Below are 19854 nucleotides of genomic sequence, written 5' to 3'. Positions count from 1 at the left end.
TGCTTTAATGTACGTTTTCCTCAAAAGATAAAGTTCATTAAAAATAGGAAACAGATATCCATAACTAACTATAACGCATGCAATTCGGATTTGATTAATCAGTTATGTCGACTCGGATGTTTCTCACGCGTGTAACAATTATTATAACGTGACGTGCTGCGATCTAAACAATAATATAATATGACCTAATCCTTATCACAATGGCATAAAGTACATTATTGTAGCTGCTTGCTATGAGCAGCATGTGTTGCAGAGCGCAGGTTCGGGCGTGGGTAACACCGGTCGGCGCGATTTCCGCGCGATATCGCGAGTTATGTTTCCTGCCTGTTAGTCGAGCGATTTTTGTGTCGATACGAAACTCGCAGCACCCGCGGCTTATCGCTACATCTCTACGTCATAACCTGACAAAGTGCTTTCAAAACACCGGCTTGAGGGAAAGCCGCGCCTTGTCCAAGCCCCCTGTATCCATCAACACTGCATCGTACACACGAGTTTGAGCAAGTACTGGTAGTTAGTAACACTGGTAGTTAGTAACACTGATAGTAGGTTGTGACGATTGAACAACAAAACAATGTTGTTGAAGAGATAACTGCATTATTAAAGTAGTAGTTTCATCTAGCTAGATCTTCCAGGAGAAAAGATAGGTAGAGACCGCGAGCCACTTGTAAGTAATCGAAAATATAAAGAGAATCATGGAAGCCATTTCTCTGAAAACATAACCTAGTAAGGATTTAAATAGCGCAGAGTCAGAGGAGTTCCGACCACAAAATATAATCTGAAAAGAGTAGGAGAAAGAAGAGGATTTAATACAGTTACGTGTTTGTACATGTTCAATGTTGTTTACATAAAAAGTATGTATAATGTATAAGTATGGATAATGTCAGCAAAAAGTCATCAATTAAACATTTGATTCATATTTGATTGTGCAACATATGATACCTACATTACGTAAGCGATATTCCAAACAATACTCAATAGCTCACCCATTTTACATCGTTGCAACATTTTATTCGTTTTCTTATTGTTTAAAATTAATTTACTGTTAACTGTTACATACTGTTGGAGATATAAAACCATTCAGACCATGTCACATGTTCGTACTCTCATAAAACTTCTCATTTACTTCTAGGTAACAAGAAAAACATATAAACCTAGCTGACTCTAGCCCACTTTGGAATTTATATCGACTACAAAAAGGGAAATTCTCAATTTTATAGCATTAAAAATATAACGTAAAACCGTTAATGTTTTTGAAAACGATTTAAAAAATTTAGTTAAACAATCAATATAGTAAAAGCAAGCAGCAAATATGGTTACACAACATTAAATAGTTAAGTCAGTTCAAATAAGATTTCTATTGGTAAATGAATAATATCTAAAATCGGTACGATTCGCCAATAAACTATTAGATTCAAAAATAAATACGCCATTGGCATTTTATCATTACCATTGCCTCTTAAATAAAATTGATATCGCAATTATTATATTCTAGAACCAAATAATTAATCGCATTAATAAAGCGAACACACCTCGCAATCATACGATCAGTAAACACAGAGCGAGATCAAGATATTGTCTTTAATTAACTTGTTCAGACATGAATATGTTCCCTTTATGAAAATAAAATAAAAACGCGAGATATCCTCGTTGAGGCATGAGTAAGTTAACTTAATAAAAATAAATAGAATACGCACATCGATATATAGGTGGCGCAGCCCTAATGATAGTGCGGCGCCACGTCGATGCATGCGCGCATCAAACTAGTTCCCCAGCGATACAACCCAATCATTCGTGCGTATTCATATGCTAATTAAACGGTCCGTAATTTTTACTTTATTGAAGGAAATGTCAATAAAATGTTGATAGACTGTTACTAATGAGGCATAAGCAACTCTTACGGGAATCATTTGCATATTTGATTGTAATTGTAGATGCTGAGAGTCTACTCTCCTGACTGAACGATAGAAGTGTGAGAAAATTGAAAATAATTCCGTTATATCCTGTCCTGATATAGAATATAATATAGGTATCGTTCTTCGCTAGAGACATTGTAAGATAAATGTTATTAAAATAAAAATCTTAACACCTTCTTAATACCTACAAGTCGCGGCTATACCAACCAAACCCATAAAAAAATACAAATTATTTATCGAAAAATATTGTACACGGTAGGCTAGCTTAAAATATCCAAGTACCCACGGTAATTGCCGTTGCGTCAAAAAGGTGATTTAACTAATTAGTGTAAGACATTCGTCAATCAATAGACCCTCATATAGCTCCGTTCCGGAATGTGGGTGTCCACCAATCAAAACATGTTCCCGGCAGAAATAAGTTCTAATTAGCCCTAATACGGAAAGCTAACCACATTCTGTCTGTTTGAGTAATTACATCGGTCTGGTGCCACAGTCTAGCGTACGTAGTGGACACATTAACTCCCTGGTAAACACCTTCCTGAATTATGAAGTGTCAGGACTTCTGTAGGTCAAGCATACTGGTTTGCTTTCAGTCCCATATTCTTAAGACAGTGTTAAAACATAATTAGCGAAGGCAAACCAAACCCAGCTTTTCTTAACTTCTCAACATGATTGACCATACGAAGTGACTTGCGGTTTCCGTGTCCGCAATGTCCTACTGCATATATTTAGACTGTGTCACGATGTTTCATTAGCAATCATTTATTTATTCTCGATTTCACTCACTGCCTGCCAATCAATGTAGCTTTCCCACACAGATGTCTCTCGCGGCGTACAGTACCCCACATAACCGGGCACTAATGAACTATACCGGCACACTTATAAAACTCTTATCACTTTTAAAATAGAGGTGTGTTTCGTGTGATCGTGTTATGTAGCGTTGTGTATTGGTGTCGCGGGTCGTCCGTTTCATTAATACGTCGGCGGTAATACGCGGCGGCAATTAACGCGTTGGCGCGACATCGGCCGCTAATTCCCGCGGCGCCCACGCGGTCTGCCGCCCCGCGCCGCGACTCCGCGCCCTCAACAATGCCTTATTACCCGCGCGACAAACAGACAAACATGCCCGTGTTTATAAACACAATTAGTTTTCTTAGAAAACTTGTTAATTCGTGTAATTGCCTCGAAAGGGAACGTACGTGTTGTGACAATAATTAACATTCAGGCGGTGTATTAATCATTGGTTAACGTTTGTGTGTGAATGTGTTCTCTACTGCGCACACTTGACTTTATTGTCTCACTGTATATTTTCATTTGTTATTTACAAATTAATAATTAGATAGGTACTAATTATGATTTTAATTGGTGAAAACATCTGTTCATATCACGGGCCAAATTCATTAAGAGCAGATTATCATGTACCACATGTGATTATAACGCCTGCTCAACACCCGCTATGACCGGCACGCGCCGCGTGTCATGCGGTGTCAGGAAGCGCTCTTATTTGTCGTGTGTTTGTTCGCTTGAGTGTAGATAATAGCGGCGCGGGCGCAGCGGAACTGCGCTCCGGCGCGCGACCACACTGCCACACAACAATACGCCACGCTAATGGCTTACGGCGGAGGCCATTCATTTGAGTTCAGCGGAGACGAGTTATTGTCATTGACAGCCTCATAGATAAGATAATGCTTTAAGCGACATTAAAAGGGTGCGTGTATTAAGTGTAGGAATAAATTAATATCAGTAAAGAGCACTTTTGATGCGAGCTTTTATTACAAGACTGAAATAACACAAAGGACAGCACATGATAAAAATATATGTCTTCTAGCTAATATTTCCATTCGTAGACCTGGAGTAGTTGACTTCGATCTGATTTAAGTTTTGTTATATTTACTGTATGATTGTTTGGTGTTGTTGCAGACTAGCGGCGTGCGGTGGCGGGTCGCTGGGCGCGGCGCTGGTGTGCGCGCGCGCGCCCGGCCTCACGGAGCGCCAGCGGGCCATGTGCCGCCAGTCGCCCGCCGCCATCGCCGCCATCGGGGATGGCCTCAGGTAATACTTGCATACAAGTCTATCCCATCGGTGCTTTTGGACAAACCTCTAATTCTCCATGTTTGATGTAGATCAAAAACGGTATTTAACAAACACGAGATCTATTAGTGAACTCTAATATAAATAATGACCAAAAACTCTTAATCCAAGGGGTAATAAAGTCAAAGGTAATTGAATTAAAGCCATAATAAAGTTACGATATAATAGAAGACACATAAATACGAGTGGCGTAAAGATTGCTGCTGTCGATAAACCGATTAACGATTTATTGGCCACTTATCCGATTAATCGGAATTAATCGCTACGGCTAATAAATATCCTTCGAATGTGGCTATGTATAACTAGATAGAGTATATCCTTTGACCTTTAGTCCTCGTGTAACTTGCTGGCTGCGGGGAAAATTGTGATATTTTCTTCACATTTTACCCGGCAATTTATATGTTTATAAATGGGGACATACAACATTTGATGTTTTAATTTCCTTATTACTACTTACGCTGACAGCGAAGGCAGAACTTTTCTACAAAATTGCAAATGTAACCTCAACTAAATCGAAATTAATTTGTTGCGAGCAGACTTGCACAATGCTCTCAAATTAATATTAATACAGATTAGATCTACATTAAAACTAAAGCAATGTAACACCACCCACCATCTGCCTGCACCTGTTGCAGGTGAAGTAACACTGGACCTAGCGCTGTGCCCTGGGGTAACATGATTTAAGATTTCACTAAAGCTTGAGGATATTTTTGTGTCTGAACCTGATCTGAAGTTTCTAATTGGCTTACATGGATGAGCTTGATCAAAGTTGAAACTTTTGAAGCAGAATAGTTATACGTATTTTGCGTCTCGCTGTCATTTCGCATCACTCGCTGGCTGCATGTGGCTCAAAGGCCTCATATAAAATTAATTTCCCAACAAACATACGACTGACAATAGATACGTCAAACTAATACAATACTTGTTTATATAAACACAAGTCTGTCTAATTTATTGTACAATTAAGTCCGACTAGATGAGATATATCAGGTCCAGTAAGTATGACAAAGACCGATGGAAAGGCTTTGTGTAATTTATTACAAGTGATTTAATCTAAAGCTGATCATTCTGCGTGATCGAGTATGAGACACAGTCTATTAAGGTAATCATTTAAAGTCGGCCGTGTCTCCGCTACATGTCTGACTGATATACGACAAGTCCACTGCCACACTTAAGGTCCAGCTGGATGGGCAACTTTCTTGTACCTCACCTATCTACAACACTATTAAGATTTGTAATTTCCACTAAAAAAGAAAAATTCTCCGCCAGATACAAATACAAATCTTTTTATTCGTCAATGCATTTGTAAAATACAAGAGGTGTTAGATTTACAGGAAGTTGCCTGTAAATACGAAAATTATATTAGACGAGAATTACTTATAAAAGGTTTTAAACGTCCTAAAAGTCAAATCTAGGTGTTAAATTAAGTCCATTTAAAAAAAAATCATCAGCAAAACCTGTCCATGAATCAGTCCAGAGTATTAAAAATCTGTTATTACGATTATATAATCCTGTAAAGCAACGTCTGCAATAGTAACAAATGGAAACCATCCATCCATATTGATTGATACAATAACACGCGACTATGTGGTGCAGGATGGCGTACGCGGAGTGCCGCGCGCAGCTCGCCGGCCGCCGCTGGAACTGCTCCGGCGTCGGCGACGGACACCACTTCGGACACGTCATGCCGCTCGGTGAGTCCTCCAACTTATATCATATCATCACGAGGTGATAACTACGGGGTGAGGCAAGCATAGAACAAAAAAAGAGGATTTAGACGACTTTTCACAAAACTTTTCATAGATATATCCTTATTTTTGTTTGACCCCAGTGACCTTATTACCTTTTTCCGTGGGGATATAGAAAACCTTTTAGAAGACATTTTTACTTATGAGAACGGCTGCTCCATAATCAGCTATTTGTCTATCAAGCTAATAAATAACACATAATGCATTAAAGATTATTATAGGAACAATAAAAGCCACATCCGGTGTCAGAACTGGGGCGAACGAGTTCTGTATATAGTGATATCCAAATCCTACTAGCGGAGACAAAAGCTGTGAGAGTGACGTCATCGCGTTTGTTAGGTGCTCGTCGTGGTCTCGCGGTCACATCCTCTCACTAATCCGATTAGCTTACATCTGTATTGAAGAACCGCAGATCAATCTAAATAGACAATGCACCATCCGTGGCGTCCTACAGACAACGAGTTTATTACCATATTAACAAGTTTACGTTATGTTCATGTAATACCATTGCATCTCATCGGATTTTCATCTAGACTAAGTTGAGACAAAAGTCTAAATTGTACTTTAAATAATATTGTCATACTAATGCCGTAGGAGAAATGGGTCTTCAGTCTGTTAGTTAAGTGAATTTGATAGTCATACGAAAAATAGGAATTCATGAAAACGTACTCTGACGTCGTCCGTTACAGCAGCAACAGGATATATTGTAGATCTGCTTCATCAGTCATTTCTATCACTTAAACGCCCAATACATCTCAAGCGGATGCATTACTGTAACAGGCACAGCTACAGTCCGCCGCACATTATAGATGACCCGTCGATACTGTTACCTCGCATTATGCGCGCTCGCGTCCTTATCCCGTAATCTGCGGGGATCAGCAGAGGCGTGATGAATAGCTTCCTCCTCACATATAATACATGCTGTTACAATTATGATGACGTCACCAATGACTTATATCCACGAGACACGTCACCTTCATTAGTTTTATTGGGTTTCTATATAAAAGCTCACCGCGCAGGTTGTAAAAGTGATTTATGTACTTTGTAAAAAATCTTATTAGGTAATTGGTAGCGAGCTTTTGATTTCACTGTTCGAGTTTACGTTAAGACTGGTTTTTTAATCTTAGTAATAGTACCCTCGCAACATCCACTGTTTGGTGTGTAATCTCGGTTTTCCTTAAATCTAAGCAGAGTCACCAAGTAAAGCTCTTTTTATTGAGAGACATCGTTACTTTTGAAAGTTTCGGTATCGCTGACGAAGAAACCGTTGTTAAACAAACGACTATGAATCTGCCTCACGAAAGTTATTATAATATAATTTCAGTTCACTGTCACGTTTCCTTTATGTATATAGATTTAATTTACATCTCCAGTAGGTACAGCATGAGTGACCGCCGCGACGTCGCGTGCGGCGCGGGTCGTGTCGGCCGCCTCCCACTGCAGCGACCGCGCCGTGATGAAAATTACATTCTCTAATGAAAATTACATTCTTAGTACTCACGACGTTCAATGTAGCTTCAAGCTGAACAATTAGTCTCCCTGACAGTTTTATTGAAAATAGACTGAACTTTTTCTGGATGGACTGAACCCTAAATGGCCAAAATTCAGTAAGCTATTTGGTATTTGCCTTAAAGAAAGATGGTCAGGTTCAGGTGAAAATAATAGATGATCATTTTCACATTTAAATATAACTGAAGAAGCTTTCGCTTTTTAATAGTTAGTATTTTGTCTCCAAACCTCATGGGTATACAATTGCCGAGCCAAGGGCGTGAAGAATACCAAACACATATGAGATCACGTGTCACACCATCCTTTGTTCCTCGCTAGGTGTGTTGTGCCTAGTTCATTGTCCAGACGGTGTCTGGGTCTGTCTGCTGCCCGTCTGACGTGTGCTAATGGCCGCCGCATGAATATTTATACAAACCGATCATATTTATATCCAAAACGTTCGAGATCGCTATCTTGAAATATTGCCATTTAAATGTCCGAATGTAAGATAACGGCCAATTGATTTAGAATGCATTATGCTAATCACCCGCCACTCGCTAAAAGTTCAATGATTTGATTAGTCACCGGAGACACCGGCCTCTGCTTGATCGACACCACCTCGCAAACAGGGAGACGTGTGGTGAAACCATAAAAAATCTATCCACTTGACAGAGACAAGAAAAAAATCTCTGCAGAAAGTGCTCTTAAATGTGGGTCATGATAAATTCTTACCTTTTGCTGAGAAAATCTGACCCGCTATGTCTAGAGTAAGAAACGTCACGTCCGCAAAAGTAAACCAAAACCTTAAAACGCTTTACAACTGCCTTATGGACATGTACTCGTTACTATAAGCGACGATGCATGCAATATAAATTATGGTAGTGACCATCGACATAATATATTAATTAATAATTTATTAAGACACGTGTGTTACAGCCGAGCGGAGGCCACGCGTCGTGCTTGCCTTTCACCTTGCTAATTAAATGTTTACAAAAACATCTGAAATTAAAATATCGAACTTAAGATGTTCCTTTCTTGCTTTTGGGTATTAATCATATATTTAATAAGTAGGAATGTCCATTGGTCCTGTGGATCGTTCCCTGGCAGGTTGGTGACAGGTGACAGGTTGCTGCTGTTGTAGAGGAGAGACGCAGCTCTACGCCGTATACTGAACCCTCATGGACAGCCACTCCAAACAATTCCTCGGGGGAGGAGACGGGTAGTGTCAGACTTTTACTGACTAAACCTGAACCGCCGAGCTCGCGCGTCGTCCACGTTTTGGTTCCTGCTTCCACAATAATAAGCTACACTAACTAAACAACAATAAGGAGAAATGTTTTTTTCAACTTTACATAATGATATAACATTGTCATTCGAAATGTGTGTGTGGAAACAGGGTCTAACCTGCCTTTGGTTTGCGAATATCATTATACCTAATACCCATCAATGGACCGATCGATCACTGGCTGGCATTTGTCGTCCAGACTCACTGCTCTACAAGTCTACACGGAGCATCCTGTATGAGCTAGTTATTACAACAATACGCATTCAGCATGTCTGTATCAAATGAACCGTGAACGTTGAACTCAATTCATGAGAATGCGTTCAATATTGTTCCTAAAATTAAACCCTGGAAAACTTCTTAGACTTTTTGATATACTGGATCTACGTAATTATAAAACTAAATGAATAGTAAATAGTGTGTGTTGGAGGTGTGTTGTGACGTCACGTCCGCGTCGTGGACGTGTGAGATCACACCCACACTCGTGATTTATACAGCTCGCGTAATTGACGCACTACTGCATAAAGAGTAGCTCTTTACACCAGCAGACGGCGATCAGATCACATGGTATTAATTATTAAGGGTAGGTATTTTAGGGTGTTTTTGTAGGCTTGTGAATAGTAATCGATCAATTTATGTTATGGTATTTGAGTGAACCAAAAGTGAGTAAGCATAATGGGCATGGGTTAAAGGCAAGAATTGTATGCTTTCATGCTTATCTTGCATCATGCATTTGTATTCTGTGCTACTGGAAGAAGATCCAAAAACTCTGAAAAATTGATGAAGAAAGTAATTGGATACCTAATTTATTATTTATGTATTTAAAACTTCTTATACAAATATGTGTAATGGCGGACTTAATGCCAGAGGCATTCTCTGCCACTCAACCAAGAGGTGGCGCAGAGAAACAAGAATGTTAATGTGTTAAATCTTCTAAAAATAGCTGTGCTGTTGCAAATATTTGTAACAAATAATAATTTCAGGGTACAATACTGACTAAAGAAGATCAATACAGTCATTCACAATAATATGTCATACTTATCATTTCACTTGCAGATAATCTGATCTTCTGCTTAACTTAAACGATTGTCAATATAAATATCAATAATTGTATATTAATCAAGTGTAAGCATATTAACCATATTTTTCATAATACGGTGTTACCATAATCAAATATTACATACATACATTGGTCGTGTCGTCACCGCACGCGGTGTTGCCTCTTGTCAATTAAACCGCGTTTGTTTTTTTGTAGTATCGGCCAGTAATTGAGCCGACTCCACTACGACTTACTACATTCCTGTATATGTGTTTATTGGCATATCCCTCTGTTACAAACAAATTGATAGCTTTTATTTTTAATTGCATACTTATATGATAAACCGTGAAGCGACCTTGATACGGTGTTCTAATTGATGTGTATATCCTATATTCATATATATTCTAGAAATACTTTTTATATGATAAATAGTAAATCTATATTGTAAAGAACAAATATAAATAAACTTTTTATGAAGAAACTACTCCGGATTCAACTGAAACTGAATGTGTAATCACCCGCAGTTAGTGTCGTGATCAAGGCGTAAAACTTAAAAGAAGTCGCCGTTGAAAAATGCAACTGACGCGGTCGTTAGTATAAGTTAAAATAATTAATCTTCTCATAATTATGATTCGGAATATTAATTTAACATACATATTTTAATATCTGACACTTAGTTGTTCTGATCATCTAAAATTAGGAGTATCTAGGAACTAAACTAAACTAATATTTACATATTGAAAGCTATATCAATATAAAAAGAAAAATATGCATTATTTACAAAGCGTCAAAAAAGATATCCTCATCCCTGCCAAAGTCGGGAAACGTGCCCAGAAGGCTGGCTGCATTGCCACGTTGTATGGCAATGCTAATTCTTTGGGCAAAATATAGACCAGCCTTCTGATCACGTGTAGAGTCGACCAAACGCTTTGCGAGTTCTTTATAAAGAACTCGTGCACCTGGTCCCCATGTCCCGAACGTTTCGACCCCAAACGGCTCAAAAATATTTTACATACATATTATGTAAAAATAAATCATGTAATACAGAATCAAATTATAACGGTACTCTTTATCCTTCAACTATTTTAAGACATAGGTTGATAATGTTCACATGAGTGCTTTCTATTTTCGTGACGTATCACAGATACACATACAAGTAAATAGCTTGTATGTCACCTGTATCGGTTGCCCAGAGTCACAGGATTACCGACGTCGTAAATAACAGCGGCGGTCACTGGAGCGCGGCGCTCCAACACTCGCCTGTCTCCCACAGATTTATGATGGAAACGTTCAGTCAGCGGGCAGTCCAATGACAGCTCTCGAACCGGACAAACACAGGCTATACTTACAAATCACGTTACATCTCCCATTGACAAGACCGAGTCACAGTTAAACGCTGACTAATGTTAGTTCTGTCTGTGTCTAAATAACACACATCGCGCCTCTGTTTCCTGAGCCCGAAGTGGTGGTCACTATTACATCTCAAAGGATCTACCGCTAACACTCAAAGGAACGCTGTTGCAGTTGTGGAAGCGAGACAGCGCGCTATATGGTGTAGAGCGGTGTCTCTCTTCCACAACTGTAATTATAATAGTTTAAGGTATCTAGGTAGGACTAGTGGTCGCAAATGACCAGCAATCAGCTAGTACCGGGCGTGTGTCGCTCGAGGCGCGCATTACTAGCTACAGTCGCTACTGCAATCATATCGGACTTTCTTAATGTGATGTGCACTTACAATTACGAAGATACGCGACGGAAACGAACAGGTCCGGACTTGGAATATGTTATTAATTAAATAACTTGTGCTACTTAAGTAACCAACTGATTTGATTTCCTGAATACGAATTGTATTCGTTAAAAACGTCTGTAATTATTTTTTTGGTTATTACTCCCTGTAGCTCACTCATAAAAGGATCAAAAATATAATTACATATTATTAAAACGTTACGGTTCCAAAAAACTCCAGCTACTAAATCTTCGTAATACCTCATCGTGACATTATTACCATTAGAACGATCAAGACAAGTTATGTCAAAAGATAGGCCTCCAAGTAAACACGATAATACGGCTTCATTAATATTGTTAACAGCGTGTTCTACACGAGCTGTCGTGCTTACTAACTAATTGAGTTATAGAAGTGTTGTCCCGGACACCGATACGTATATGTCCGGGTAGAGCCGACGGCGGAGATAACGCGACAAGCGCGCCCTCCGGACTCGCCCCGGACTGATTTATTGTGGGTAGAAAGGATTGTGACAATAGGCAAGTGCTTGGCTTGTGTTCTGGTTGGTAAAGTTTGAGAACACGATTCAACGTACGTAGTGTACGATAGTAATCAAAAATGTAAATGAAAAATTGATAGTATTTTTTGATGAAACGCCAGTTTTGAAGATATTTTTCCTAAAACAGTGTTATTTCCAACTATTTTGTAGCAGTACCTATTTATTTCTACCATTAGTTTAAGAACAGGCGGGTTCTAAGAGCACTTGCAACGCCATGACCAAAAAAATAATGTTAGTTTATAAAAAGAAAAAAGATAATTTATTTTGTGATAATTTATTTATATCATCACTAAATAAACGGTAAACATCAATTTAAAATATTTCTGGAGCTTATCGTTTTATGTAATCACTGCTGTGTTATTTTATCTCTTTTGTAAATTAGCACCACCTTTACAACCATTTCTAAGTTGTAGTCAAAGATATGAGTCCCTCCGAGCAATTGGTGCGAGTGGTGTTAGTCACCGCGCTTAGTATTCAGCACTTATCAATACATTTGCTCGGTGTCAGCACTCAGAATAATTACCACGTGACTGACACTCCTCCGCTGACACTGACACGTCACTGACAGTCGGACTGACGGGACTCGGATAGCCGCTAATGAATGGATACGAAAGAGCTAAATGTAGGAAGAACATTCATGGGAATGATAATAATGTGAACCAAAACAAAAACAAAAGCTTTTATCAAATGCAATACATTGCGTGTCCACCCAGCTCTGGTATCTAACTCTATATATCATAAGCGGCAGTGTATTATAACCACAGTAATGCCGTCAGACGCAGTGTGAATAAAAATCGGATCAATCATCAGTGTTCTTACAAATACGCACAGACGATCTCTCTAGATGAATAAGATTTAAATGGAACCCGGTGACGATGCAATTTCTCAGTCGTCGTGCAAATTTATATGCAGAGCCATTGTCGGGCGGAAAACTTAATCCTGCGATCATTTTAGTCATATAATAAAGTTTCCACATGATCTCTGAGTTACGACCCGATTGAAGCCAAACATTTGAGTGTGGTCACCACTGGACATTCCACTATCTGTATATGGGCACACGCAATAAAATACATTTCGGAACGGAATATAAGTTTCATATATTGGCTTCCATAATATAAACTATCTTAAGTGTACAGTGTGTCTCGTCACCTTCCGTGTTGTTATTAAGGAGACTGGTACCATTGACAAAACAGATGCGACATCATAGACAGTCTTTAAAAAAAAAAACGATTCCCTCCGTGAGGATTTTAATCCTTGTGCTTTAACAAACATACTAATCACGTGCACAAAGACACCTTTTGTACATTCCCCGCGGTCCCGCTGACCTACCTCACATGGTGACTGCCACTTCCTTGCACACTATAGCACAGCACCACTACTGAAGCCGGAGTGAGTATTGCTATTCATGTATTCCGCTACGTAACATTTCACTCGCTGTCGCGTGTCTCGCGAGCCGCCTGATATGGTAATATCGTAATATAATACCTCAATATAAACACCGCCGCCGATACACGACGACCTGTTGATGGACGAACGGGAGTGGATAATGCCGAGTGTTTCGCCAGGGCTGGACTACGACTACCGCGAACTTATCTGCGAAAGCAAATTAAGGATGGAAAAGTAGCATTATTATTTTTCTGGTTTCGTTTACGTTTTGTTGGGATGGCTAGATACATAGTCCGATTACCGAACCTTAAGGCATGTTAGTTGGTATAGAGAATTCCTTAGTAACACTTAACATCATTATAATAACATGGAAATATGTGACTTTTATTTAGGGTTGCTGAACCGGCCAAATTAGTAACTCCGGGAAAATTTGTGAATTTAAAATATTATAAAAGATCTAGCCAACCACTCAGATCCATACAAAAAAAAACATATTGATCTAGTCATATCTGAGAAATTCGATGACATACACACTTACACTAAATTTACATATCATATAACGATACAATTCTTCTTGATGGTAAAGCTGCCCTATAAATCTTAAACACCTGTGAAAATGATGTTACTTGCCTGTTGTTGCAGCGAACCCGGAGGCAGCCTTCACGTACGCCATCACGTCGGCGGGTGTGACGCACGCGCTGAGCGCGGCGTGCGCGCGCGGCGACCTGCCCGCCTGCTCCTGCACCACCAACCGGTAACATACACACACACTGTCTAGAATAGGGGAGACCAATCAATGATCTAAATCCTGTTTATTAAATATTATTATAAAGCTGCTTGGCGACCAGCAGTTACGATAGATCCAAAACTGTTTGTAGGTTTTTCTAAATAACAAAATCAAAGACTTTGTTATGGAAATACTAACTTTTGTAATGATAGTCTACTCGATTGATAGTTAAGTTTGATTTTTTTTTTGGGCTAATAACAACAAAAACTACCTACCTCGCTACAATCGATGTATTTCGGAATCTATATCGCCAACGTCCATACCACGTTGAATACACCGGTTCTCGTCCGATCACCGAAGTTAAGCCACATCGGGCGCGGTTAGTACTTGGATGGGTGACCGCCTGGGAATACCGCGTGTCGTTGGCTTTTTGCATTTTTTACCGGTTCCAATAACTTTGAGTAACTTTTTGATGACTGACTTTTTATGGATGGACTTTTGAATTTAACGTATTTTGATTGTTCTAATAGTGTTGTGTTGAGTGCAGGCGTCGCGGCTCGTCGGTGTCGGAGCAGTGGGAGTGGGGCGGGTGCGCGGTGGGCGCGTTCGGCGCGCGGCTGGCGCGGCGCTTCCTGGACGCGCGCGAGCTGGAGCGCGACGCGCGCGCGCTCATGAACCTGCACAACAACCGCGTCGGCCGCAAGGTGAGCGAGGTACCTCCGCACCTGCACTGCATGCTCTGGTCGGATATGCTAGCGGGGAGACGGGGTAAGGTGCTAGTGACAGGACGCACGCAGAGTATTGCGGCTGCCTTCCTCGTGTTGCCGCTAACAAAGGTAGAGGCTGCACAATTAAAGCAATATTGTGTGTAGGTACTGCTGTAATAGAAGCTTTGTAGAGCTATCAGATTAATTGCAGAAACTTGTAGTCACCTTGCCTTATTAATCGTTGTGTTTCCCGGCCAATTTGTCTCAGAGCGAATACTTTTGTAAACATGTAAGTACAAAGTTTTGAAGTTCATATAAATACAATCAATTGGTACTTAAGTTGGCGAGCAAACATAGTTGTCGGTATCGGACTTCAATCATTATTAGTATTTGTATCGGTATTGGTGTTGGTGGTCGTTAAAGGTGTAATGGTTGGCTGTCAGCTTCGCCTGGAGTAATGGCGTCACTCACGGAATGTGAAAGTGCACCTCTAACACTAATATTATGTGTTTACTGACAACTTGCACGCCCCCCCCCTCCCCCTCCTGCCGGCAGGCCTGCGAGGGCCACCCCCGCCCACCTCCCGCTGATATTAACTTAACTACCATTATTTATTAGCGGGACCTGTTATCTATCATTACAGCACTTAATTAAATTAATGACTACAACTCTCTGGTATCTGGTCTCCAGTTTCTTATCCATTTCGCCTTCAACTTGTACATTTATACCACCGTACGACTCTTGTCCGTGGGCAGAGCAAGCGCGTGCAGCTCTGCATCATCACAGATTAATGTTAGGCATCACACAATTACACCATTAAATAGCTAACAATAGTCGTAAGTACCCGGTACGGTAAGTAACTCCACTTGATTATACCCCTGAACACTATCCTACCATCTAATGATATGCTGAACAAGGGCCGCGCGGTTCGTTCCGGCGGCGTGCGGTGCCGGCGGCGACCGGGCCGGCAGTCCGCGCCGCTCCCGCAATTACTTAACGTACGAATTATCCACACATCATTACACGTATACGTGCTTGCATACACCAGCACGATAAACCTTTTAGAAAGACTTTCATAATTTGCCAAACACTAGCTTTCTCCTTAACCAAAATCTACAAGCCTGACTTCAGCTCAACATGAAACTTAACCGCCTATTAGTTAAATTATATCTGTCTAGTTATGGTTGTATACATACAGCGAGGAGCGTAATTTTCTCCTATAATATCCTCACCTAATGAGTTATAAAACAACAAGAGCTGTGTTCTCACACGCCAGACACTCGTGTAACATTCACGTGGAGCCCGTCCATGCAATCATACTCCTATTAACCATACAATCATACAAACTGCTCATCTCGCGGCCGTTTTATTTCTTTCCTGTTAATAGCACGCGGTAGGGTAATATTTGCCGCCGCTAATAATGCGCGCCCGAGTCCAGTGGGCTGAGTGCTGTGCTCATAGTGCAAATTTAAAACCCAAGTAGAAAAAAATATACCTCGTGTAGTTGGAAACATAGCGCTTCATGGATATAAACTTGATGGCGCTGTTTCGCTTCGCTTTCCTGAATTTTCATTCACAGTTAATTAGGTATGCTTTATAGAAACGTATAATTTGGGTATGATAAAGGCATCACAACATCTAAACACGACATTTTGCTATATACACTGGTCTTAGGTCTGTCTAATTCTGGGCGATCTCCGTAAACTCCTAGTTGTTATGTGCAGGTGGTGAAGGAGCTGGTCCGTCGCGAGTGCAAGTGTCACGGCGTGTCGGGGTCGTGCGCGGTCCGCACGTGCTGGCGCGCGCTGGCGCCCTTCCCGGCGGCGGCGGGCGCGCTGCGCTCGCGCTACCTGCGCGCCAAGCACGTGGCGCCGCAGCGGCCCGCGCGCGCGCCCCCGCCCGCCGCCGCGCAGAGGAACCAGCCGCATCACACGCATCTCGTGCTTGTCAGGAGGTAATATACGCACGAATAGGCTGCTGACATAGCTGTCCAAGACATATATCAGTAGCGCCAGCAGTGCTCTGAAACGACGATACAAATTACTGATGATACGAAGCTAGTCTCCGACCAATGATGGTCTGAAGATTATCTAGTTCCGGGAGCTCCTCTACATGCCTCTCTGTGCGCCACTTCCGACACCTGTGAAGGCAGCCTTCCAGCTGACACTAAAGACTTGGCTCCACTAAACACTTTGCCATATCACTTAAGACATGAGCGTATCGTCTTAAATCTTTGCCACCGCTATTTGATCAGTCGCTAGACTTTGACAGGTGCTATTGTGTTCCTTTACCTTCATAGTAATTGTTTTGTTTGTAGACAGAAGTCGAACCCGGGCGTGGTGCGGGTGCCGCGCAAGTCAGACCTGGTGTACCTGGAGCCATCGCCGTCGTACTGCGAGCGCGACGACGCGGCCGGCTCGTTCGGCACGCACGCCAGGCTCTGCAACCGCACCTCCAGAGGTAACATGGCCGTTACCTTACTTAGCATTTTAATCTGCAATATTTCGTTAAATTATCCTATTATGAGTACTCTCAGGATCCTTTATCAACCAAATAAATAAGTTGTGGATACCAGAGAAATTGTCTTTTCAATGTCTTTCAGTGCGTAAAATCTAGCTGATAGATATAATCTTACGATTTAATAAATCGATTACAAGATCAGGGCTGATGGCCAATGGGTTAGTAAAAAGCAAGTAAGTACAAGTACCGTTGTATTGGGGTGTCCAGAACTGAAATCCAAAAGTAAAAAATGTTTGTTCCCAGGTGATGATGGGTGCGAGTCCTTGTGCTGCGGGCGCGGCTACAGCACGGTGCGGCGCGTGCTGGAGAGCAAGTGCCGGTGCCGCTTCCACTGGTGCTGCCGCGTGTCCTGCGACACCTGCGTGGCGCGCACCGAGACCCACGTCTGCAACTAGCGCCAGCCCAGCGAGGGCCGGTAGGTCGTGGAGCGGCAGGCAACGAAGGAAGCAATGCCCCTATCTGAATAGGACTATTTATCAATGCTTGCTATATCGAGATATACCTCGAAAGCGGGGTGAACTAGTTGTGCGATGGCTAAAAATGAACGATTCACAGCAGCATCTGCAGCCGTCAGCCCTCATGTCATAGTGATTATAAAATAATTCCTGAATGTAGCCATATTAATGACAATGTAACACTTAATTATATTTACTTGTGGACTAATTAACGTTTCACTTCATTTTGTGTACTATTGGACATAGACGACGATGAACAAATAAATCCGAACCCAATGATTTGCAGGCAATAAGTGAAATGAAGTGAACAAAGTGTTAAATAACTATAGTGATTAAATTAATGTTTAAGTAATTTATTAAATACTACACCAGTGTAAAGTTCGACAACATTTGTGATAACAACATAATAATTAATTTAAATCTACTGTAATCAATTAAGTTAGAGTTAAATCGTACGAACAGTGATCATTGTGTTATCATGATTTGGAATGTGTATTTTAGTATTTTATGTAACTTGCCTCTGTACTTCCTAATCGTAATACTTTATTATAAAATGTACACAATATGATCATGCTCACACCGCCTGACACCGCTCACAGAATATTCATATCAAACATTATCACGTAACCCTCGCTGTGTGCGTCGCATCCAGAGAACCTGGTTCCTCACATTTTGACGAAGGGCCTAACACCTCGAATGAAAGCAATATTATTGAAGCTTTAGAAGCGAGACAGTGCACTACACGGCGTACAGCGGCGTCTCGCTTCTACAACTGTAAAAGGGATCCAAAGTTCGTGAGGACTCCTCTGCAACACCCGACGCACTCAAGGACTCGTCACACGACGCCGACAATAAACGATTTACCACACAAAATGTTGTTGTTTCTCTCTGCTTTTACTCATGAAAAACCGAACAAAAAGTTTTTATATGCGGTAGGCCTGAAATGGGGTGCTTTAAATGCGTTGATTATAATTATAAATCTGAAGAAATGACTCTGTAAGGTAATTAGTATACATACCAGCATAAACACCGCGTTCGCAGAATGGGTGTTCTACCATAAAGCGCGCAGTTAGCTCCATATGCTACAATAACTGATGAATGGATCCTACATGTCGTATCGTTCAGCACGTTGTTTTACATTTAAAGCTGAAAAGTCGTAAGTATTCATAAGCCATAATACTCCTAGACGAATATAAACAGAAGCGAGATTAATAGACGATAAAGCATCACTGATTGTCCATTTCTATAGTATAATGTTCGAAAAACTCTCTTCGATTAAAATTTGCAAGTACTAGGTAGTTTTAATATTAGAAGGCTTAGGTGGACAGAAGTTGAAGTTGTTGAAGAAGATATAAGGTTGGAAGAAAAACAAATTTTGTACTGACCTCAAGTATTTTTAATATGTTCAAGAAAAGGCAGGAAAAAGAGTGGTAGTTACACCTTAGCTGCTGGTACTAATGGCCTCTAAACACTGCCAGCTTACACGTTACTTATGAGGTATTCCTCCGTCCTCTGTGGAGGCTAGCTACGCATCTGTGAGGCTAGCACATTCATCACAAAGCGACATTATTTGCATGTGCGCGTGCTCGCTGAGTTATGTGCGGTATCGCCGAGTATCTCGTAACGCGCTGTTTGCCGTGTCCAACACTAATTTATAGCCACGTAAAGCTCCACCGAAACATAAATGGAGGGATATACAAATATCTCCATACAGAAGTACATAAATATTTTCTCTAAATGTCCAAAAAACAAAAATATAAGTATTTGTTGAGATATAAATTGTTTGAAAAAGTATGTAATGAGGGTGTTAATTAAAAGTTTATGTAGCCGAACACAAAGTTGCAACGCTTCAGGGCAGGGACGGGGTTCGGATGTCAACAACTAATGATGAAGTAACTTTTTAAACAGGCTTCCGTTGGGTACCAACCTATTTAGTAGAACTTTTTAATATTTTCGCATTTATAAAGTTAAGAAATGTTATTTTTTCTCTTACTACAAGAAGAAGTTTGAAGACGTTTATAAAGAAAGACATAATTATCGACTATGAAAATTGTTGCTTAAATTTTTTAATGAGTTTCGTTTACTTGACTTGACTGACTTACGTGACTTTTCTGTTGCGCAAATTGAATCAATGTAAAAGTGCTAGCCTAGCGTAAATATACCAGGTCAGTAGTTTATACCTACTCGGGCTATACAAAGACGCACCCTTACGTTAA

At 40.7% G+C, this 19854-nt stretch overlaps 1 protein-coding gene and 1 non-coding gene across 2 annotated transcripts; both read left to right on the top strand.

The window, feature by feature from the left end:
- The first annotated feature begins 3819 nt into the window (after nucleotides 1-3819).
- LOC113506522 (protein Wnt-2-like) lies at nucleotides 3820-18511 on the top strand. The gene is made up of 7 exons (XM_026889359.1): nucleotides 3820-3965; nucleotides 5601-5698; nucleotides 13872-13983; nucleotides 14504-14669; nucleotides 16388-16617; nucleotides 16981-17123; nucleotides 17427-18511. Exons 1-7 carry the CDS (start codon nucleotides 3916-3918, stop codon nucleotides 17576-17578), a joined length of 951 nt encoding a protein of 316 aa, XP_026745160.1. The 5' UTR covers nucleotides 3820-3915; the 3' UTR covers nucleotides 17579-18511.
- On the top strand, nucleotides 14266-14384 carry LOC113506523. The gene has a single exon (XR_003401735.1). It is a non-coding gene; the product is annotated as a 5S ribosomal RNA (ribosomal RNA).
- Nucleotides 18512-19854: the final 1343 nt, after the last annotated feature.

Source organism: Trichoplusia ni (assembly GCF_003590095.1).
Source record: "Trichoplusia ni isolate ovarian cell line Hi5 chromosome 18 unlocalized genomic scaffold, tn1 tig00003353_group17, whole genome shotgun sequence".
Taxonomy (NCBI): domain Eukaryota; kingdom Metazoa; phylum Arthropoda; class Insecta; order Lepidoptera; family Noctuidae; genus Trichoplusia; species Trichoplusia ni.
Note: the sequence above shows the minus strand (reverse complement) of the source record. Positions and strands in the feature narration are given on the sequence as shown.